We start from the raw sequence: 24,824 nt of genomic DNA, 5'->3' as shown, positions 1-24,824 counted from the left end.
CAAAGCACAAGGCATTTACTTCAGTTAGGTTGTTTTGTCCAGCCATCAGTCCATAACCAAAAGATCTTCACTTATAATACTGATTGATTATTGATAATAACACTTCTCCCGTAATAGCGCCCCTACAGCAGCAGGCACACAGGAGCTATGGGCTGCATCAGAGGGTAGAGACACACAGACTATACGGTTGTCGAGGTCGGTGGACTTGTTGTTTCAGGGCCTTTAAACATTCTATTGATTCAATTTTGTCTCCAGTTTCAGTTCCTTCCTTTAACCAACAGCGGTGCTGTGAGGAAGCATCCACCAATAATCTGTAACTCATTAACATCTCTTGTCCAGTCTTTACTGCTGTGCCAGCAACATATGTCACAGCTAATATAGCTCTGGGAAAGAGACTTCTAATCAGCAATCTGTAAGATGTGCAAATTATAAGAAGTGCGACACAGACTGGAGGGTGGAGACTGTAATAGCAAATGGAGGGTGAAATTCACCTTATGGACTAAACAGTATAAGGCCTCGTGGATGGAGACTTACCATAATAGGGTCACACAGACATGGACACTTTGGAACAAGCTGCTGTTATATGTGCTGACATTAGGATGAGCAATCTCTGCATCCGTCCACTGACCCTGACCTCCGAGGCCTATTGTAATGCCTCAGTCTGCTCAGGACACAGATAACAAAGTCAGCTTCTTCAGGCACTATTTTTCATCTGTCACTCGGGTCAAAGATATGAGGCACCACTGACCTTAAAGATGTTGATTACTCTTTATGGTTGCAAAGCTAAGGTGAACCCTGTAATTTCTGAAGTGAAAGCGTAAGAGAAGAGGCAACAAAACAAGCTCCTGTGTTAGTATGAAAATATATTCAGGCCTTATCGCTTATCTAGAGCCACTTGAAAAAAAAAAAAAAAAATGTCAACGCTGCATCTCTTGACACCCACAAAGAACAATGTTTACATAATCCTTTGATTGTTCCCGCAATTCAGTATGTGTACTTTCACTCTGCCAAATAGCAAAGTATTCTCTCAGTCTCGCTGTTAATCCTCTTCTTGCGGCCCCTTCCTCTAGTTGTCACCTCACATCAGAGGGAAAAAAAAAGAAAAAAAAAGCTGCAATTATTGCACTTCAGTAACTGTTGAGACAACATCACAACAGTCGAGCTTTGGACACCGCTGAGCTGATGGTTAGGGAAGACAGTCTGAGGAGCAGAGCTCTTAAACTGGAGGATCTCAAGGCTCCAAAGCACCTGCTAAATGATAGCTTTAGATTGCTGTGTGAGAGCAGGCTATAGACATTTTCATAGAAATGTGCCCACAGAGCGGTAAACCCACAGTGCAGTTCCAGGTGTCGGTGCCTAAAGAGAGCTGAAATGTCTCTATCACTCTTCAGTAGCCCTGCAGCAGCAGTAACTGTAATGTCATGCATTTTTTCGGGCACACACACGAGTGAATGAGCACCGTGTTGACCACTTTTCCAATGGCAAAATCACACTCAAATTCAATCGTATTCTTTTTTTAAAAGGGCGTACATATGGCATCAACCATGTGAAACATCAATGCGAAAAATTGCTAAATTAATATAAATTATTTGCCCCTAGCAACAGTGACAGTTCTTACTGAAAGTGTTGTACTGTGACAGATCCTTAATGCAGAAATGTAAAAGTTGAACACTTTTACCTTGGTTTGTGTTAACAGCATACATTAATCAGATCTGGCAAATAAATTGCTTTTGCTAATGGTTTCCAAATTAGCCTGCATCAAATGAATCATGGGACTAATCAGTTTGGTTGCTCGTGCAAATTACGGCTTGGCCTACTATTTGGGTGTTTTACTCTATATCTTAATCAGGTCAAAGGAGAAGGGGCCAAACTCTGTCACCCCCATTAACACTACCACCACTAATGTGCATGTGCACCAGCAAGCGCAAATTACATCCAAAAACCGTTACTTCAGTCACATTTTCTCCATAACATATAGAAATAGAAAACATCACAGAAAACAGTGTGACACAAAGCATGTAAACAGAAGCTTAGTTTAGCAGGGGTGTTTTGAACTGACGTGTTTGAGTTTTGCCTTGAAGAAAATTTAATTTGTGTCATGTGCTCCACTCTTTTTTTCTTTTTCTTTTTTTTTTATCTTGTGCCAAAGCAAAACTACAACACACAGCACAGTTTGATATTTGTTGTAGCCTGACTTCGATGAAAAGATGGTCTTAAGCCAGCTCTTTTGAACAAAAGTCTGCAAAGTCAAATTTGTCATTTCAACATGTTTTGACAGAACTGCCTTTTAAAAACCTTTACTTTTCATTGCAGACGCAGCGTTTGCTCTGTTAAGTGAGTGCTGTTGTATTTACAGCATCTGTGGATCCCTCAGTTTGAACAATGATTAAAGAGGCAGTACAGTATGGCATAGCTGGCTCTGAATGCATGATCCATTTGCAGCAATGGTTTCCATGGATACCAGTGTTCTTAGCGACATTAACACACAAAATTGAGGGTTTGTTTAATATTGTTATTTCAAGTGAGGGTGCCGTGCATTCGCAGGATTGAAATTTTACACTTCAGTGTGCTGCACGAATGAAACTTCGGCTTCCCGTCATGAAATGATTTTTGTCTTCATGCATTTCATCTTGTCTACGTCCAAGACTTTTAATTTTGAGATGAAATGTGTGTGGTAAAATCACTACAAATCAACCTCAATTAACTCAGAGACTTTTTTGTTGATGCGGTAACAGTCTATCTGTGAATGTAAAAAACGATGTTTGGAAGGAACGAATCAATAAACCATTATGATTTTACTTTATTACTAACCCTCTGCTGTGGCATCTGTTGTGTGCCAACATCTCAAACAGAAGAGCACTGAATTATAGATGTTTGAATAAATACATGTCTAAACATATGAATCAAAATATTTTGCTCATAAACCAAAAGTGATGCATTCATTTATGTATTCTTTTTTTTACATATATTGTGTGGATTCAAAACTATTTAGGCACAGTGCAAAAAAAAATGGGGGAGGGTTCGGGTGGGGAAGGTATGAGTGAGCGACCACATGATTAGTTGATGCACAAGGATGACCACCAAGTAATGGCCTCCAGCCATCATCCCTGCATTGAAACATCTTAGAGCACAGTGGCGAGACGGCTTTTGACCAAGGAATACTGATGTTGTTGAATCCTTCAGAATTTGAAATAAGCTTGGCGAAGGTTTTCCTTTCAGCTTTTACAGTGCCCCCTGCTGAACTCTGATTCAAAAACTTACTGTGCATGCATATGAAGTAAAACTATTTAACAACTGTGGTGGTAAGGCTTCCGCCTGGAAGTTTTGATATTCTGTACGCGCTGCGTTTGGATTTAACTTTTAAAGCGAGTACAAATGCACAGCACAAGAAAAGACAATTTTGTAATGCACTGAGTCATCACTGAAGTAGAAGTGCAAGAAATGTTTATTAATAGTGACAGAAACCGAATGCAGCTCAGAGGAGGGGTAAGAATCACAGGGTGATTATTTTCTACATTATCACTTCAGTGCCATTTGCTCTATATTCATTAGCGTGATGTAATACACACATACACATGCACACACTCACACACACACCAGCTGTGTGTCTTGTGACCTCTTTTCATAGATGTACGTTTCAAAGCGACAAAATCAAAGGCTTGTAAAACTGCTTCACACATAGAAATGGTCTATTAATGTTTCCTTTGGAAACAAAGGTGTCTTTGAATGCACCAAATCAAAGACTAAACAGATTACATTGAACACAGAATTTACATGCCAGCCATATTAGATTTGCATCATATCCAGGGTGGCAGACACTCTCCAGAAGACTGCAAAACTGGAGGAAATAGAAGTTAATCCAACTAGTCTTTGAAGACAAATGTAAAATCGAAGTTATGCTTTGATTTTGTCAAGAGATGATCACATTGAGCCAGAATTAAGCATCAACAAATTGAAGATCACAATAAGAGATGTCAGATGCATAAAAGTAGCTGTTAGCAGCCCCTTACCACATAAAAATACCAACTACAGTAGATCTTTTGTAGCAGAATAGTCATGACTACTTGTACCAATCCGTTAACTGCTAGCAGCCACTGCTAAGATAAATTATTTGCCACAGGAGATGCAAAAATGAGCCTATGAAATGTAATAAATGCTTTTAATATTTAATACAAATGCTGTGGAGCTGATATTTAATATACCATTAATGCTTCATCCCTTAAACTGACTATGTGCATTTGTATATATTGAAACATGGGTCTGAATTTTGAGATATACTGGGATCTGACAGAGGAAAACATTGTTTAAGACCAAAAAAAAAAAAAAAAGGGCACACTATGAATAGCATGTTAGAGGCATATATCAAATTCAGATAATCAGATCATCCGAAGTCGTTACGGAGGCCACAGCATTTGGTACAGTTTCCAGTAATGATCACTTTGCCTCACGCCAAACTAGACGTCGGAGAGAGCAAGGCTGCCACTCAGTCGCTGCTTGGTTGACCTCTTGCATAATTCATTCATGGCCTGATACTGTATAGGACGGTAATAACAGATGAACTCTGACAACCATTGCAGCTTCATTCCAGAGTGTTTCAGGGCAAGATCGTCACTACTCGATGGCGTCTGTTCAGGTTTTTCTGTGTCATTTATTTGTTTGTTTGCACCGTTCAAACTAGGAAATATACTTTTATAAATCCTGCCTTCGGCTTTGCGAGCATTTGAATGTGCCCATTAATTCAACAATGACAAACACTCTGCACATGCTGCTGGTTGTATTTACATAGTAGTCTGCTCTTTCACATGGTTGGGGTATGTATATCTTAACAGCACGCTGGAGATCACTTTTACACTGACCCCTTCTTATTAAACATTTTGTTGCAGCTGGAACCCCCCCCCCTCACAGCGATGCCACAAAGTACTGAATGCACCCTGGGGACCCTTTTATATCATTGCAGCAAGGTGGGAATATTAAACAGCCTGCAAAAAAAAAAGAAGAAAGATTTACAGCTGGTGTAAAGTTACAGTTTAAGAATTCAGATGTAAGAATAGTCTGAAATTCATGTTTGAAAGCATGAGACTGCAAAGTGTGTGCAACACTTTGTAATTCTCAGAAACCTGTGACTCCATGCCTGTTTGCTTTCATTTTTTAAACACACTGTAGCCAGTTTTGTGTTTGAGACCTACGTATAAAAACTTAAATTACAAACCAGCCATGTCAGAGGATACAAAGTACCAAGCCCGACTGCTGGATTTTACCGGAGGCGCTCCTAAAACAGAGCAGGTTTGGGAAGTCTGGACTACCTGTGGTGCCACTGTATTGATGCAGTAATCCGAAGCCATTTCCCAAATGCTTCTGATTTATCTGTCACATTTCATTATGGCCCCTGTGCCGTGAAGCTCTTTCTCTTTAATACAATACTGCAGAGAGCATCTAACCATCTGATGTGTCCTCTGTATTGGCTAAATGGAAAGGGCTCCCTGCAGCAGACTTTCACTAATTTGGTGGAGTGCGATTTGCTCATTTCCCTGTGTTTAGAGATCTCACTCTGATGCTTCCATTGAGACTTCAAGGAGATTGTGAGTAAATTAACAATTAAGGATTATTTAAGGAAAGAGCATGTTTGTGATATTAAATACTCAAGTAAAGCGGATGCCCTCACACACTGGCAGAAATAGTGCTTCTACTTTTGAATAGTTTGTAGGTTGCTGCTAAATAAATGCTGGTAAACAAAGAGGCTGTCCTCTTGGGGGACATGACAGCGTGAACCATTTTTTCAAGCAGGTGAAAATGAGCTATGTTTACGTTCCGATCCAAAAGCAGAAGTGTGATTTTCCTATAACACAGCAAGTCACATGAATCTGGCACAGTGAGCGCGGTCTTTCCCTGAGCTCAGTCAGCGACTTTCAGTTGCCTAAACACAGCCAAACCTTATCTAATGTGATGGCAGCTTTGAAAAAAAAAAAAAAAACACAATTACATGATTCATTTTTAAAATGCTCATATGCATCATGGAATTGCTGCAACCTGATAATGGTCTCCACAGATAAGGTAGTGTGCATGTGTAGCAACGGCAAAGACAGTGGATTGAAGCTATCTTGCAGAAAGACAATATCCAGACTGCTGGAAAATCACATTTGTGTCTCCAATCCAATTTAAGGACTAACTGTCCACACTGCTGTTTGCAAGTGATCAGTTATGAGTCGTGTATATTCAGGCAATGTTAACCCATCTGCACTGGTTGTTATAGTAATGACTCAGCAGCGTGTAGGTATGTGAACTGGTAGACCAGAGTCAGACGAGCATGCCGCGGGCCAGATGAGATAAAAACCCGTCTCTCTCTTCATGCCATAGCAATATGTGGTTGTGGTGCAGAAGTCTGCCACCGCACCACACGGCATCAGTGACAGATGAGTTTTAAGATATGCAGCCATGTTGGCAGGCTCCCCATGCTGTGGATGTGACATCAGTGCTGTGAGGTGGTTGCTTTTTGAGCGGAGGACAGTTTGAAGTCTGATTGAAACAGGCAGCCGGTGACACACGCAGTATCCAGGAATTCTACTCAAATTAGATTTTCCACACAGCCATGAATGTGGTTTAAATCTGATTTGAAAATTAAGTTCCCATGTGTCCAGACTTGATGAAATAGACTGATCCTTATCCGGATATGTCAAATATGAATGTTTCCAATAGCTGTTATTTACATATATTCAGCCTCTATTATTATTATTATTATTATTATTATTATTATTATTATTATTATTATTATTATTACTATTATTATCATTTGAGGACAGAGAGCTGTACTGTAGACGAGCTGACAATCTGCCACGAGAGTGTTGCAGAGTGATAATTTTCTAAATCTCATTCTACGTTACGTAACACTTCGCCTTACAGTGAGAGGAGCTGAATATCCTCAATGCTCCATGGAAACATCCAGACAGTGCAGGCAAATGTCAGCCGTCTTCTTTCCGCAGTGGCCTCTACTGAAATATCCCATCACGCATCTGTCAAGCATTAGTGCCACCATTCAATTAATAATTGTATTCCTGAAGTAAAAACAAACAAACAAACAACAAAGAAAATATAACAGTTCTATGCAGTCTTTGTTTCATTAGCATTTCTTATAGGTGCTGTGCAATGTTTAGTCCTGTACAAACACCTGATTCGAAACTGGACCATTTAGACAATGAGACAAATGGTATGGTTTAATACCGACTTTGATATTTAATAATCAAAATTATTTATTTTCTTACATATATTATATTAACATTGTATATTTTATTAATAATAATTGTGCTGTATGCTGCCAGCTGGTGTGTATGACACATTCTGATTAGTGTGTTGGCTTTGGATATCTCTGTGAACTATGGATGACATTGTATTTTAAAAGCTGAAACTGATGACACGTATGTTATATATATATATATATATATATATATATATATATATATATATATATATTTTTATTTTTTTTAATTGTGTATTTACATTGTACCAAATGTCTCCAGTCATTTTCAAACCTAGAAAACCTGTAGTCAAGGTAACGGTCCGTTTCATTTGGTTGCTTGTCAATGGCGTCATATCTTTGCGCATCCGTCAGCGTTGTGGTTGTCTATCAAAAACTGACTTTTTATCCAGTTTTAAGCCACATTTTTACAATACACTTTTTAGATCTCAGTCATTTTTAACTCCATATTTTAAAAGGAATGTAGTCATTGGACGTCTGGAAGGTGAGCTTGGCTCCCAGCTCCTCCGAGACGTCCTGACGTGAAACTGCTTTATTCATTGTTTTTACTGAATTTAATTACTGGGTCTGTTTATTTTGGGGAGGAGGGAGACCTCTGTGGATAATTCAGCTCCCGGTAAAAACTCGGTCTTTGGTTGTTGCTTTGATTGAGCGACCCCAAGCGGCAGAAAATGAAATATTGTCATTTAGTTTCATGCAATATAGTCTTGCCATTCTGAGATAGTTGTTTTCTTTTAGACTTAATAGCCAGTAAGCATAATGCACCCTTCTTAAGACAAAGCACATTTTGCCTGAACACTGACATGGCTAGATGCACAACTTTAATTATTCTTGTTTGTCCTATAGTACATTATGTAAGTTTTATTTACACTCCTGTTTTAATTTTCCAAAGAACTCGGGGTGTTCATGAGCTGCTGTTTTCAGTTGCATTGTTTTCACGTTCAAGAGAAGGTTTGGTTACAAAGGAAATTCAAATATGACTTCTTTTTTTTTTTTTTATTCTAATTACTCCTAATGTAGTCTTTTTGAGAGGCACTTGGGTTCCTTTTAAGAAAAAGCAAGAAGAAAGCCTGCCCATGGTTATTTGGTAAGGATGGAAAAATGGGCAGCCAATAGAAATTGTGTGTGCAGATTGGTACAGGAGAAAAAAGGTCATGAATTGAGTCTGGATTTTCCTGAAAACAGTGTGATTTCCCTTATTTTGCATTTGGAGAAGTTCTGGGCTCATCATTCTTGATTAATATTATAATGAAAAATACAGTTTTGATTTTCTAAATTCTTACTGCATTGAAGATTTAAAACTCATATGTAGACTGCATGATATTGTTATATGACACGTATTATGTAAGTGTGTATGCTGCCCTAGTATGCCATGTAAGTTTAAAGGCAGCATCCATTACAGCTACATGAGGACACTCGCCGTACCCTGCAGAGGGAGTGCCAGTGAGAGCAGCTACAGAAGCCCCTTGAGAAAAAGAATTGGATTTTGCCTCCACTTTACCACACAGACAGTGTCTTTGAGTGACAGACTCATTTGCCAGGTTTTGTGGGTGGATGTTTATGCAAATGCATCTCCTCTGTGGGCTGAAATAGCCATCCAGTGACAGGCCAAAACTAACTGGGTTGAAATGCAGGAACATGTAACTGAGAGGCTGAAAGCAGTGCATATTTTACATTAACATCTCTGGCACCGCACAACAAGGGCTTGATCAAATTTACCACTTTAAGCCAGCCCACACAAAAGGTGGAGAATGTTTTTTTTTTTTTTTTATATCTCATTTTTTTTAAAAATGACAAGAAATGTCATTTGACAGTGTTTATCCAAACTAAAGAGCTTCAAAGATTCGCCCTCGCTTCAGAACTGTAGGGCAAAGCTGCAACACACTTATGAATGTTGTTCATGTTTTCTCAGAAGGATGAATAACACAGTTGCAGAGGCCCACCCTGAAGGATTTTGCATTCAAAATGAATTTGTCAACTGAGAATCACAATTGTTGTTTTTACAATGAGCTGAATTGCTCCTTTCTGCTGTAAGGCAAAGATACCAAACCTTCACTTCATGCTCAGTCCGAGTTGGATATAATGGAAACAAGTTCACAGTGTTCCCTCTTTTCTCCTGAATGAGACAGCAGGAATATTTTCTTTTTCGTGGCAGGGAATCAGAAATGATTGTTTGTATTGAATTATGCATATGAGGGCAATAAACAAATCTAATTTGTATAATAAGAAGATGAGACAGTCTTCTTCATCTACAGAGACTTGTTATGCTTGCATTCATATAGAAACCTTTTTGAAGTCAAAGGAAACAAGAGCACAACAGTGGCTAGTCCTTTGATTCATAAGGTCCACTTATCTTTAACTCATAAATTGCAAAATAGAGACTGGATGCTGTGATGTCAAAGCAAGACATGCAATTACAAATGGAAATCTTTCATAAGTATGCATCGCCGCTGCGGTGATGAAACAGCACAACAGTATACCGTATGGAGCCTTTGACAAAGAACAGCATCAGCCTCAGCCATGCACACACTACGGCAAAATTGATGCAGCACCAGTATGCTAAATGATGAGATGTTAAATAAGTCCTCTGCAGTGGAGAAACAAAAAAGATGTTCTCATGAAAAAGATGTTTAACATGAAGTGCTCTGCCTCAGACCTGTTCACTGCAAATTATTCATTAAGCAAAACGGTGTGTTGCATTGACATAATCTCACATTTCAAAACCTTTAAGGTTTTTTCAATGTACAGATGTTTCCTACGCTGCAGCCATCTAGAGGACAGACCACATGTTGTTAAGTTTATAAAAAAACGACAGACATAACATGGCAAATTGATAGGAGTGTAAGCGCAATAAACCAAGCACTGACAGGTAAAGAATTGCTATTTCTCATCTCCTTATATCGTACTTTACCTGGTTTGTAATTTCAACCCCTTCAAACAGTGTATCGAACCAGCCACAGTTCAACGTTTTCACAATGCAGTGGTGGTTTATATTTGTTGCTTTGTGTTATTTCTATTGAATGGGCTGAAAGCTGAAAGAATTGAACGAGAGCTTGAACGCTACACAAGGCGAATCTGTGGCATTTCAAGAAGAATTTGTGAGTAGTTGTGGGAGTTGGTGTGCCGCGGATGCGCAAGCACCCAAATCTACCACTGCTTGGAATTCATAACAAGAAACCGTGCACACAGGTGGAATACGCACACTAATACATCAAACATACACGTTTCCTCATTGCTGATGCAGGATTTTACTGGTGAAAGCGCTACAGTTTTGAGGACGAGCGCTTTGGCTGCCTCACATTAGAGAATTAGATACTACATTTATGTAACCCATTACTCTGATTACGGTTCCTGCTGTACTCTGACATTATTATAGGCAACAAACTGTTACTCACACATTTTACTGCAATTGTAGTTATTGTAGGCTGTAAAGTTAAAAAGCTGGTTGTCACCTCCATGACACTGCAAAAATGGCTGAGATGGGCCCTGCAGGGTTGGTGCACTAATTTAAGAAATGCAGTTTTGAGGCTGAAACTGTAATGCAAGTACTGTACTTAAGTATAAAATTAACTGTATTTCCATTTCATGTACTCTACTACATTTATTATAAATAATAAATAATTATAATTGCCAACTGTAGTTGTTATCGTTACTATTCAGATGAGTATTTTACAAAATATATAATGATCTTATAAAATGTGATGTATTGATGTAGATGAAACTTCCCAACAGTTCTCCACCAACTACAACAGTGGTAATGCATCAGCATAATAGATATTAATGTATAACACAGTGTAAATGTACTTAGCTTTTCAGTTTCAGGTGAATAATCATCAAAAATCTTCTTTTTTAATTTGGAGGTAGTAGTTTGAGCTTCATCATTTCCTTCTTTGCATTTAAGGGACATGTTAACTTTAAATGTATTCATGCAGTCATTTCTGGAGTGTAATCACCGCTTCTTATACTGTGTAATGCTTTCTAGATGTCTGAAAACCATAAATCATCTCTACACTTTTTAAATTGTATTTCAGGTTTTTCATCCAGACTCTCACTGCATTTCATTGCATCCTGTCTCCAGTTCAGCTGTGACAACACGAGCCTTTAATTTACTCAGAGGTGGTTTGCAGTACGCAGTCTGGGTAGTGGAGAGTTATCACTCTGAATTCCAATTGTCACGCTGTTGAAACACAGCCTCAAGACTGAGATCACAAATCCATGTCAAATGAACATCAGTATTCGCAGATCATCTGCATCCACCCAACTGCCAGGTTATCATTGTTAGCATCACAGTACGGCCCACACTGAATGGGGGAAAAAACGAAATGCTTTACAACTGAGATTGAACAAAGTACCCAGAATTCTTTTCAGTTTTGGTCAGTTGTCCATCAATATACTGCACCTCTGTGGAACAGAACCACATAAACTATTCATTGTGCATCAATACTTTCTCATTTAATGCATCCCAGCCCAGTCTATTCATAGGCAACTGTCAAAGCATGCTGTATTGGTGCAGCTGTGGAAATGTAACAGCTTTAACCAAATCAGAAAAAATAAATATAAGAAAACCTTACTCCTGAGGATTCAAACAGTTCCAGCTGCCCTAAACATGTAATGGAGGCTAACTGAGAGATGGGAATTAATACGATAACTCTGAGATTAGACTCCCATTTTAATCTGAGTGCTCAGAAATATATGACATTTTCATTTTCTGACTGAGCCCCGAGAAATAACCAAAACAAACTCAACGTGCATATTGGCCCACATATCTTGTTGTAAGAACCTAACTGGGAACATTGTTAACTAAACAATTGCCAGGAATGTGATGATATTATAATTGTGCAAGTACAAGTTTTGTCTTTTTAATTCTTTAACCCTCCATATAAAATAGAAGCCACACCAAGCCCCATGTGGTGGACCCTTGCATCATAAATTTGTCACAGGTTGGAAAATGGAGACTTTTGTGGTTCCAAAGAGCCCATTTGCATCAACGTGTGACAGTGTGAGTGTTTTAGGCAGAACTTTAAACATGGCAACAGTTTTTGTGGTTTTATATCACTGTGTAAAATGAGTTAAGAGTCACCTCAGAGCCTCATGAATTTTTATATCCAGAAACAGTGACCTGGGCCATTTGAAGTATATACAGTTTATATATGTGTGTCTTTTAGCCACGTGCAGAAAAGAACTGCTCATTTGCTTCCGGACTCCACTGTCTCCTACAAATCACAGTCTTGCAGATCCTGAAGTATTTTCTGGTATAATATTAACCTCCTTTCAGCATTTTTCTTTTCTCTGTTTTTCACAAAACATGACAAGAACTGACCCAAAGCTGTGTAATTGATTACAGCATAAAACTTAATCATGCCACACTCTGCATCACCCCCCTTTTTCTTTTTCTTTTTTTTTTTTCTAGAATAGGCAAAATTTAATATGCAGTTCATGGACAAAGAAGATGGCTGGCACTTTCACGCTGATTCTTCAGGGTCCTACAGTCTATCACGCTTTTTGTGTTGACCTTGTCATTCCCTAACAACTTTCTTTAGCATTTCCACAGCTGCCTCAGGAGGTTTAATACAGAAGAATGAACACAGAGGGCATAGCTCAAATACTGTTTCTAACAATCCAAGAGCTCAACATGGAATCAGTGTTTACAGCGGGCTAAAATACTTATAAGGTGGAATAATTTAGCCCAGGATTTTAGGAGTAACTGGGACATGGGATATTCAAGATATTTACTATAGCTTAAGACAAACAATGCATGCCTAAGATAAAACAAACAGATTCTGTGCTGTTGAGCTGAGCTCTCTCCTTCACTGAATTGGAACTAAAATGGCCTCCAAGTGTACTGAACAATGGGGGTGAGCATAATGCAGTGTGACTACTGAGTGACTTGACTGAGATCCAAAGTGAATAAAAGGCCTCACTATGTGAGGCAGCAAGGCTGAGCTGCTGCAGTGCTCAGGACTTTGGCGGGTGACAGTGCATTAGAACGCTTCACACACATTTCATTTGCCAATAAAATCCTATTGCCATTTTCCACATGGCAAAAGGTCTGCATCGTCACAAGCCGTGATGATCAAATAAGCATCTGCAAATGCACAAATAAGCATCTGCATTTAGTCTTAAAGTGGAATTGTTTCTGAGATGATATGAAAATTGCTGCAGTAGAGAAATGTGAAAATTTCTTTCCCTCCATGTCAGTTTTGTGGTCATTAACTTTAATCACCCATGATAAACAAAGCTAAAGAATCCAAATGAAGACTTGATATATTTTATACATATTGCATAGTGCATGTAAGAGTCAAATCAATGTTCATAAGTGTGAACAATTTTCTCTCAAGTGAAAAACAAAGGATCAGGACTCAAATCTGGGATGTCATAGTCGTTTCTAACCTACTTCTTGTACTAACAATGAATTTGGAGGCCCACTTTGTGGACTCATAAAATATTTATTTGAATGTTTTACATATTTATGAGCTTCAGTTCTTTTGTGGCATTATCGGGTTTGAAACAAATTATAAACCCTAATCTCCAGAAGGCATCTTACTGTCACTGCCACATTTATCATCTTTTTTTTCCCACTATTACCCATAAGTCGGTGACAACACAGAAATAGAAAGTGGGGGTATAGAGGTGGGCCCGGTTATACGAAATATCTGACAGAATCAAAATGATGTTTGGAAGAAGAAGCCTAGATTGTATGAGACAGCTTTCTTATAGTGGTGAGGAATCTTGACACGAGCGTCGCGGTTCGAGGCGCTAACAATGAACACCTTGGAAGATGTGCAACAAAGCACATTCCTCTCAAACAATGAGACTCCTTGACCCTGATCCTTGAGAACTGGAAAATTCCAACCAAACGGAACAAAGAATGAGACGCCGTTCGTTAGCCAAGGGCAGAGTAGAGTGCCACAAAACAAGACAATGCCTCATCATGTTTATTTCCTACAGCCAAGTGCTATTTGTGGATGTTTTGAACAGTACAATGTGGAATTTGCAGGATTTTAAGCTTGTAGACATGTAAACACCAGCATCTGCACAAGTCTGGACAGGGAAAGGGCAGATGGCTGGCTGAGCACATGCACTAAAAAATCCGGTTCTACTTGCTATTTGGCTACTGAATGCCTCTTTGTGATCTTGATACATCTTGCTAAATATCAAAATAAATATTGCACCAGGCAAATTTCAATTAATGACAATATAGAGAATCTGTAAAAGATTTTCATTTTTCATTTATCTGCTCCCAAGAACACCAGGACATCAGAGCTATTCAGTCACTACTCATTCATTTATGGGCAACTCAGTAAACAGCCTACTTGATTTTGCATGTGTGGGATGTGGGAGGAAACCCACATGAACACAGAACACACATGCACAAAAAGAAGAAAAAAAACAGACAGACAGAGAATTAAATCTGTCTTCCTGTGAGTGCCACTGTGCCATTGTGCTGCCTCCTTTTACAACTTTTATTCATGAAACGGGAGAATGTGATAAAAATAAAACTGCATAAATGAGTCATCCAAGGAGTACATCTGTTTAGGATTTCATCGTGTCACTGTGGTTTTTCAAATTGCCAGAGCATCAAGGAATGCGGTCTGTCCATTGTCTGCATAATCACCTTAAATAGTTAAGAGCTTTAACCTGCACAGTGTTGCTTCCCTCCGTCTGCGTGAGACACTGGAGGGGCATTTCAGTGGCATGGCTGGAGTATACAACCTCCAGCCTTGCTTTTCTTTGATGTGCTCTGAAGCCATCCTCTACCAGGAACTGAGAAGATCAAAGACAAGCGATTTTATCAAATGGAGCCCTTGTCGACTGTTTGTAATGCTTTATTCTTCATCAGGAACACCCACTCTGTCACCATGATGCCACAGGAGACACAGTGCTCTTTTAAACCCAGTGGTGATCTCCCCGTTATCCAGATGAAAACGGATTTATTCAAACCTCCTATCAACTGACCCTATAAATAGAAGCTTGTGGAAAATCTTCAGAGAGGGGGGGTGGGGGTGAAAAGAAAAAAAAAATAAGCTGTGCTCTTAAGCTGTTATTAACATGCTGATAGAAAAATGTCAAATGTTGTTTTGGAGCAGAGACTTTTCTGTGAAAATAAGCGTAATGCTTCCTGGTAAAAATTTGTGATTCGAACATAAGATTCGCTAAATGATTAAATTATCTGAAAAAAATACACAGCTGAGTCATACTTCCTGATGTTACTGCACATGCTAGTTGACTGCAGGGTTAGTTGGAATGGTAATTTGCATCAGAAACTGTATGCATTATTGCTTAAAGGCTCTAGTGGAAGGGTAGGTGAATGATACTCAAAATGGGTTTGTCATCCAACATGATGGAGGCTAGCCACTTATTAAATCATGTGAAAATTTGGAGCATGAGTAACTCCTACAAAAGCATAGACCTTAGGCGTAGTCGGATCTAGGTCTAACATTTCTACAAGAGAAAAGTGTGTATGAGTGAGTTTGAAAAAAAAAAAACATGCCTCAAAATGGGATGTAGCATGTAGCAGCACTCAGCAGGAGTCAACCAAACAGCTGAACTACTGCAATCGATGCTCACCTGTTCTCCATGATTAGAAAACTGCCACCTGTTCTCCAAGGTGCTATTATAGCAAGTGTTGTTTTGGTAAGTGCCACAAGGGAGATAGCTCCATAACATTCCAGCTATCATTATTTTTACCCCCCCCCCCCAAAGAAAAAAAATTCTAAAGGTTGACTCATTATTTTAGGTTCAGTGTGCCGTGATGAATGTCCCTCTTTTATGTCTCACGGTAAACGGCACCTCACATCTGAAGTGTGTAGCATATTCCTCTGGGGGTTTTCTTTCTGCTATCTGTTAAACTGCAAGCAGCTATGTGTCAAGAAGTGCTCCCTTTGTAATTCAAAGAGCTACACAAATGTGTTAACTAAAGAAGCCCCCCACCCCACCCCCCGCCACCCGCTGACACTAATGAACAGAATCATTATGACCTTATCATAACCGTTTACTATTAAATGTTCATTTAGCTGTCTACCTGTGAATGTGTGTGGATGTATGAAAGTGTTTTATGTATGCATTCATGCACATGTGTGACTATCAGCTGCAAGCGGGTCTACTGATAGTGCCATTTTTTTTTTTCCTGTAAGCTCTTGACTACATGTTAATTATTGCTCAGTTCCAACATACAGTGAAAACACGTTGCATTGCTCTATGGCAACACTGGACAAGTAGCATCTCTATAGACCAGAACAGCTTTGAAAACACTTAATACTCTTTTATTCAGCGATCTTAAGTCTAAACATGTTTAATTGTTAGTTTCTGCAGATTTGATCTTAAATCTTATCCATTGCATGAGCAATGTGATCCAGTCTGACACTGCTGCATCCATGATCCCAGTCGCTCCATGTGACATAGATGCCAATACCAACCGAGGGGATGTGTCCATATTGACCACTGTTGGTCGTTGTATGGATGACACTGACATAAATGTATAAACACACAAAAAAAAAAAATTGTCTTTGGATTCGCAGCCATTTTAACTCTGTGCTGATGTGTACAAAAAACAGCCATTTTAAATTCACAGCAATGATAGTGCATTTTGAATTCAATCCAACCAAATGAAAGACCCCCCTATAAGGTGGTTTGGGTTTGTGCTGGTGTGGTCTTTACTGCACCCAACTTGTTCTTGAAGTTGACACATTTCTGAGCCAACTGCGGTCTAGATATCTATGTGTGCTCTTTGTTTCATGGGCCATCACACTTCAAACATGCAATAAGGGCAGAGAAGGGAGTGATTGACGTGCACATTTGACTGACATGATTACCATCTTATCTACGCATACAGTAGTCCATTAAGTCTACATCTATTTCAGCATGAAAGAGGAAGGTGACAGGATACTTACCTTCTTTAGGAGGCCGTTTCACTTCTGCACTGAGATTGCAGACCTGCCCAGCTTGTAGTTGGGGAGACAAGCAACCCTCCGTTTGTGGATTTAAAGGTAAAACCACGTTGTTGAGCATGAGCATACTCTCTGATTCTCCATCGCCTAAATGCTGAGGACATGTGCATTTCGTGTACACGATCCCACATGTCTCCACTGTCCCTTTCTCTAATTTCAGGCAGTTTTCCAGCCATGTACAAAGCACTTGACACCCAAACTGGCTAGGGCTCGCCTTATTCAACACCAAAAACTCCACAGTGGACTTCTCCTCCTCATCCAGCTTCTGTGGCGTCAATCCGTTATAATCATAAGGGAAAACTCTCCGTAGTTGAACAAAATTCTTGTCATACAGCAAAAATACATAAATATTCTTCGAATCGCACAGGTACACTATAGACTCGTTGACTTTCAGCAATTCATTGATCTTTTCGTGCGAGTAATGGTCAAACTGATAAGCAAGCAAAGAATATTCAGAGCAGCTCAAGTCTCGCTTGTATAGCTTCAGGTAGATGCTGTATTTGGTAGGGTCTGGGTTCTCCAGCGTCCATGTACAGTTTGTATAGTTCTTAGGAAACATTTCAGTCACCGAATATGATCCATAAATGACCCCCTTGACCAGAGTGGAACACCAATAATCTTGGGCACCAGTTAATCCAAACATAACCAGAAGATAGGTGGAAAATATATAAATCAACAGGTTTCGAACAGCCTTCATCCTATGTCATTTGGCCTGCAAGGAGAGATGGGAGAGAATTACACAAAGGAACGTTAAAGCAGAGGACACAGGGAACATGATAGATGATCTCTATCGGGCCTGACTGATGTGCTTCACACATTTCTTATCACGTCCTACTATGAAAATGGGAAAAAAAAATGACACTTTAACCTCAGCAACGTGTCTTTTGCATCCCCATCCTGCCTCCTTCATTACTATACTTTGTGCAAACATTGCCACCTTGTGGTCGCTTCAGCCATTTCTTATTTATTTATTTATTTATTTACTGTGTTGGGGGGGGGCGGTGGTGGTGGTGTGGGGGGGGGGGGGGAGTCCAATAATGTGAGTCATTTAGACATTATTAATTGGGTCGTATTTGGTATGGCACGATCCCTGGAGATATTCAAATAGGCTGTAGCTATTTAGAAGATCTGACATCAGAAGACAAACAGTGAAAGTATTATCCAAGTCAGTGCAGTTCCTCAACGAGCTGTGGGATGCAACTGCTCATTTTACGCAGTAACCAGGTTCCTTTTTTTTTTTTTCTTTTTCTTTTTTTTTCCCCCCCCAAGTCAAGCTGCTTTCTTCGGGGTTTAGTCTGTTTCCTCTCACGACACTTAAATAAATATGAAGAAGATAAATTCACAGACAGAAAAAACATGTTTCTCTGCGCCTGGTCACTATGGCTTCTCTCCTGCTGCGCGCTTTCGGTTCACTACACGACCTGCATGTCTCCCAAATTCAGGGCTTGACATATTTGACAATGCAATTTGATAAAGAGCCAGTGTGTGTGTATGTGTGTCTGAGTGTGTATCTCTGTGTGCGTTTTGAGCTTGCATGCGCGCACGCGTGCCTAACTGTGTTTGTGTGTTCGCGTGTGTGTCTGTGAGAGAGAGAGGTAGAGAGAGAGAGAGCGAGAGAGAGAATGCAATGCGATGTCCTGATTGCTTTAATCCTACAGGCAATGCAGCTGTGAGCAGTGTCACAGCAGAACGTGCATGTGTGCGTGTGTGTCTCAAACTGTGTGTGCATGTGTGCGTGTGTTTGCGTGTGTGTGTGTGTGTAGGCGTTGAAATCCCAAGTAGGCTACAGATACCAGTCCAGAGTCTAGAGAATAGATAAATTTGCACTTATGTCTCCAACTTCTTCCTTTTGAATGACAAAACCTGCCCGTCACACTACATTAGGATAATGTATGTGTTACATAAGGATTTGTGGGGAAGCAGCGTGGAGTGAAATCAGCTTTTGGTCGCGATAAATGTTTCCACATCCTTCCGCAAGATTCATGGCCAAGGCTACACGAAAAATCAGTATTCTGGAGACGAGAAATCGCTCGTCAGGAGACGCTGATTTTATTGCCTCGGCTTCTAAGAGCAATTTCGTCTCCAGAGGAAATCTGAATATAGAGACACGGGCTACATCTCATGCAGTGTCAGTTCGGCGCTCGGCACTTTAAAGTGATTTTTGCCTCTTAAGAGAGAGATCAGCTCTTAAAAATCATCTGTTAAGCACTCAGGACTAATGCGAGCGGATGAGAGCTCCAAAGCCATCGTGTTGAATAGACAGGACATGTATGTAACAGGAGGAGGCTAAACTTTAACTGACAGATGACACATGAAAATGAGATTTTCAGCTGCTTCACGGCTTCATGCAATAATAATAATAATAATAATGATAACAACAATAATAAAAATATAAATAATAATAATGATCTTACCTTACACTGCGGAAGCTATGGCTATTTTTCCAACATACTTGACCACATCCTTTATAAATAAATTCTGCAGCCCTCCAGTGAATCAATACTCCCCATTCCCGACAATAGAAGTCCGGTGCAACAAGATGCTTCAATGGATGAAAATAAAATGCGTTACACTCCGGTCTGCCCGCTCATATCCCCCCCGTCTTCTTCTTCTTCTGGGTTTTTCCCATCAAAACGGAGCGCAACAACACACGACAGCCACCGAGAAAGAAAGAGCGAGGGAGAGAGAGAGGGAAAGAGAGAGAGAGAAAGAGAGAGAGGGGGAGACAGACCGAGAGAGACGAGAGAGAGAGAGATAGAGAGAGAGAAAGAAAGAAATTCTTGGAGTGATGAAAAGAAGAGAGCAATTTTTAACAGTATTACCATAAATTAATTCGGCAGACTCCACGTCTCTATTTCCCACTGATATGTTTTCTCCGGCAAGTCGCGCGCCCCCCGCCCCCCCTCTGGCTGAAAAAAAAGGGGGGAGAAAAAAAGGGATCCGTGGTGGGTGGATGTGAGATGTTGGGGGCTAGTGAGTTACAACAGAGAGAGAAATAGACGCGCTTTGCTTGGTGCTTGCGGAGCTCCAGGAGCAGGCTGCAATATCACGTCACACACTCTGCCGCTAAGATAAAGCACGTACGTACGCTTCTTACTGCCGCTGCGTCTGGCACCACCACCACTTTCTTCCCTACCCTCCTCCTCCTCCTCATCCTTCTCCTCCTCCCTATTCTCTCTCTCTCTCCCTCTCTCTCTCTCTCTCTCTCTCTCTCTCTCTCTCTCTCTCTCTCTCTCATACAGCCTCCCCTTAATTCGAGTCAAAAGGGTTCCCCCCCCTGAACTGGACCCTCTCAGTTGTGCTCAGACAACGCCGCGCTTCGCTGCTGCAGCGTTCTCCAAAACAGGAATCGTATTTTATGGACTTTTTTTGTTTTGTTTTTTGTTTTTTTTTCATGAGTGCATGAGAATAACATGATTTCAAATGCAACCTGCGCGCTCTATCAGCAGGACCTGACAGCTGGCTGGTGTGTTTGGTCATTTTTTCCCCCTTCTGTCCCGATGGGTTGGATGGGTGACCGCCTTCATGCTGTATGGTGGAAGAACGTATGGGGCAACTTGTGTTCTCTTTGGAAAGTTGCTCCGGGTACAGGTGCAACTCAGAACTGCTGGGTTTTTTTTTTACCCCCTTTGCCATCTTTCCAGACATGTGTGCTCTTAGGGGGATGCTAATAGCCTATGTCTAGCCCACAGTGCATTATTTTCCAGGTAAGAATAAAGGTGTTCATGAGCTAGGCTACTTGACAAATAAAGGAACTCTTAAAGGAACCTTGAGCTTGAATATTTATTCCTACTTTCCAATGCCTTACCGGTTAAGCCACATTCTGAGAAACAATTAAATCCAATAGAAGCTCCTAGGTTCAGCAGTTGGTCACTGACAATGCAGCATCAATGGCTCTGCAATCGCACTCAGTGTCTATTGAACGAATTCATGGGAATAATGGAACTATAGTGGACATGTGGACGCGGCGGTTCAGGCGTCTGCTCATCACATTGGTCTCATCACATTGTTTTTCTCATTGAAGATGGAGGAAGGAGTTTTGTTCTCATAGGTGGATCTTTTCTTATCACGTTCAAACAAAGCACAAGATTCATCCAATCTTCATATGCATTACAAAAAAGTTCATGAATGAGAAATGAATGTGCGCGACCTTCATGCATGTCAGAGCTCAGTTAATTTGTATTTGGAATTATTTGCATATCCAAAAGGGGGGGGGGGGGGGGGGTTATTAGATTGGGTTGTGTGGTTATGAGCAGTTCTTCTCCAGGACAATTTTAACAACTTTCTTTTTCTTTTTTTGTTTCTTGGAGGGTTGGGTCAGCCCACTCTAATCATTTTGCTGTGCACAGTTAACATTCATTAGCCTGGCCGTCTCTTTCAGGCTTTGACTGAATGTGTTCCATCCGAGCAGATGCTGCATGAAGAGCCTAATTGTTTATTTATTTCCAGGAAGTTTCAGTGTGAAGTGTTTGTCAGGCAGTCTTCCCAAAGAATGCTCCAGAACTACACACAGAGTACCAGCCACAGCAGTGTGAGAATCTGAAAGAACTTGTTTGTACCCCCACCCCTCCCAACATCCTGTACCATGCAGTGTTTACAACATTGTTAATCTGTTGCCAGACTTATAAAGGAGATTGGAGTCATTCAGCCCGGTTGGTTGCCGTGGCCTGTGACTGCGGTCGCTTTCTAATTCCAGTCTTCCCCAGGCAGCCAGTGGAACATCAGGGGTGACCTCGAGCCAGCCCACTTTCCATGGCCATAATGAAGACTTTGGCGTTTAGGGAGCTGTTGGCTCAATACACTAAGAGGTGGAAGAAATTCATGCAAAGCCTTATTGAACAATGAAAACAGAATAAGTATCTCTCCACTGACTCATTGGAAGGCCAATTGCCAAGCGTCAGGAATGCTGCCATCGCTCTCCCCTGCAAGGACATTTCCTGAGTCCAGATGACGCCTTGCATCTTTGGTTATTCTGCAACCAGGAGAAAAGATGAAATTCATGAAGGGATCTTTGGTTCCATGTAGTCAAAGTTGAACAAAATATTATGACATGACTAGGAAGTCAGATCTAGAGGGGGAATGGTGTGCGTCATTGTGGAACTACAATGATAATGTGATGTCTCCTGTAAAAGATTTATTCTTTGCAATTGTTTGAAAGTTTAAAATGAATAAATAAACAACATAAATAACACTGTTTGGGCCTGTGTTGTAGTGAAATTGTTTTGTAGAGACAGCTACATTTGCATTATGTTCAAGTGAAAGGAATGTCAAATAGCGATGTGTACAATAGCTGGGGCAGGAAATATATATTTATGAACATGTACCTTCATAAAGCCTTTTAGATTTTCTGAAATATCTTGGTATTGCATTGGGTTAGAGCTTACTAATAGCACGCACAGCAAATCAATTTAGCCCCTGCTAGCATCTCTAAAACATTTGTGATCTTTCTCATCTCATAGCAGCAGCAGAATCTGTCATATTATTCTGTCAACGCAAGAATCTGTTTGAGAACATGGATTTTGAATTATTCATGACCTCGCATAAAGAAAAGCCCCATTATCACCTGCTCCTGTTTGGATGTGTGTTTGCATGGCTGAGCCTGGATTCCTGCACAAGTGTGAGTGTGTGTGTGTGCATGTGCATGTGCATGTGAGCGCCGAATAGTTCGTCTGTTTGATATAATGACTGTTTTACAGCAGGCATGTCCATTATGAAATCTCATGCGATAAACATCAGTCTATTGATCATGTGATAAACATCAGTTTATTGATGTAAACCAGCCTTATGAATCATTATAATGTGACTGCTTTAAGGATATATGAACTATCACTCTCATAGAAAAATTATGGGTTTTCATTGTACCTACCAGTGCATACAGTACAGGCATGCAGACACACACACACACACACACACACACACACACACACACACACACACATCTGCAGACACAGGGGAAAATTCTCCAGACGCCGGTGAAATGTATTCAGACTTTCAGCTCAACTCACTCACCACCAGGTAGTCCATATGTTACATTTGTCTGAGCACAGTGATAATGGGCTCCTCCTTGTAGGAATCTCAGTTGGATGACTTATTGGTAAACCCCAAATGAGCACGACTGAAGGAAGTTTTTCTTGAAATGCTGGATTCTTTTTTGTGTCCTCCTGTGCTGTTGTGGAATAAGTTATTACACCATTTGTCATTACAGAAGTTATATATTTCTTTAATGGTCAGATCTGGAAGAGTTTTCTCGTCTCTTTACAACCGTGCTGCTACTTCTTCTCCAGCAAACTGCCATGCAGACGTGGTGCATCTGCCTTTGCCCTCTGCAGGATATACAGTAGATTCATGCATGTAGATTCTTGTGTAGTAAAAGATGTTGCCCTTCTGTTTGTAGCCACACTGGCAGCACAGCACTAGGGTTGGCAGTGTCGGTTGGTCTGCCAATGAATTATTTCAACAAATGTAGGACGGACTGCAGTGAAATTTAGAACGGTTATTCATGGTCCCCAGAGGATGAATCCTCATCACTTTAGTGACTTTCATCTACCGATGGTTTGGCACAAAAATCTGGACCGACATTCATTTTCTCTAAACGATGACTCATAATGACTTCGGTGACTTTTCCTCTTGTGCCACCTTGAGGCTGACATTTGTGGATTTGAGTGAAATACTTCAAGACCTATCGGATGGATTACCATGAAATTTGATGCGCACATTTATATTTTCCTCAGGATGAATTTTAATCACTTTGGTGATCCCCTGACTTTTCATCTAATGCTATGATTTAGTCAAAATTTCACTCTGTTCAGTACTTTGATCATACAGCTTTATGATCAAACTCCTGCTAATCTATTGACATTCCCATCAGCCTCTGCTGTACAGTGTTTGTAGCATTAATTAGCAAATTTTAGCATGCTAATAGGCAGAGCTAAGATTCTGAACATGGTAAACATTATACTTGCTAAACCTCAGAATGTTAGCATTGCCATTGATAGCAGGCTTTTAGCATTGCTGATCCTAAGTACAGCTTAGTCTTTTTAAATATTACTTTTGAACCTTTGTAAAGGGGCTCTTTGTCTTGCAGTTTCATATAAAAAAAACAATAATCTCCAAGGAAGAACTCCCAGTTCTCATACTATTTAGAGCAACATGATTAAATAAGGAAACAGTAACCTACCCTGGGACATGAAAAGAGGTGCATAATCACTTGTGAAAATGTCTAGACACATTGTGAGACCAGGGGTATCCACAAACACTTCTGTTGAGTTTGACTCCATTAACACGTTCACAAACTATTTGCATTATGGATTCATGCTTACAGTAATGTTCTTCATGCGTCATGTCTACTGGATGTCACTATCAGTGTATACAGGCTTGTGTCTTATGGTTCGATGCAATCATTACACTAATGATGTACCGCTCTATTAACAAATTAAAGTATGGGCACTTTCCTTGCATCCCTTCAAGGGCTGTTTTCCCATTTTTCTTCATATTTAATTAAAAAATGTTGCAGAAATTGCAGAGTGCTGGAGTCGAGATGAGGTTAAGTGCTGAGGGCAGTTCTTGCACTTCTTCTCGTATGGCAATCATAAACACTTCAAGTGAGTGCAAAGGGAAATGTATGTTAA

At 40.2% G+C, this 24,824-nt stretch overlaps 1 protein-coding gene across 6 annotated transcripts in view; it reads right to left on the bottom strand.

Annotated features, from left to right (window-relative positions):
* Nucleotides 1-19,807, bottom strand: part of adgrb3 (adhesion G protein-coupled receptor B3) — a 115,567-nt gene extending 95,760 nt beyond the window's left edge. For all 6 annotated transcript variants that reach the window (XM_022762872.1, XM_022762890.1, XM_022762907.1 and 3 more), the window contains exons 1-2: nucleotides 19,611-19,807; nucleotides 17,140-17,908 (exon numbers count right to left, since the gene is read on the bottom strand). In XM_022762872.1, the coding sequence (XP_022618593.1) occupies nucleotides 17,140-17,893 (754 nt within the window). In that variant the 5' untranslated portion in view covers nucleotides 17,894-17,908; nucleotides 19,611-19,807. The remainder of the gene's footprint in view (nucleotides 1-17,139; nucleotides 17,909-19,610) is intronic.
* Nucleotides 19,808-24,824: the final 5,017 nt, after the last annotated feature.

Source organism: Seriola dumerili, unplaced genomic scaffold (assembly GCF_002260705.1).
Source record: "Seriola dumerili isolate Sdu_G_001 unplaced genomic scaffold, Sdu_1.0 BDQW01000024.1, whole genome shotgun sequence".
NCBI classification, from domain to species: domain Eukaryota; kingdom Metazoa; phylum Chordata; class Actinopteri; order Carangiformes; family Carangidae; genus Seriola; species Seriola dumerili.
This window is presented reverse-complemented; position numbering and strand designations above follow the sequence as displayed.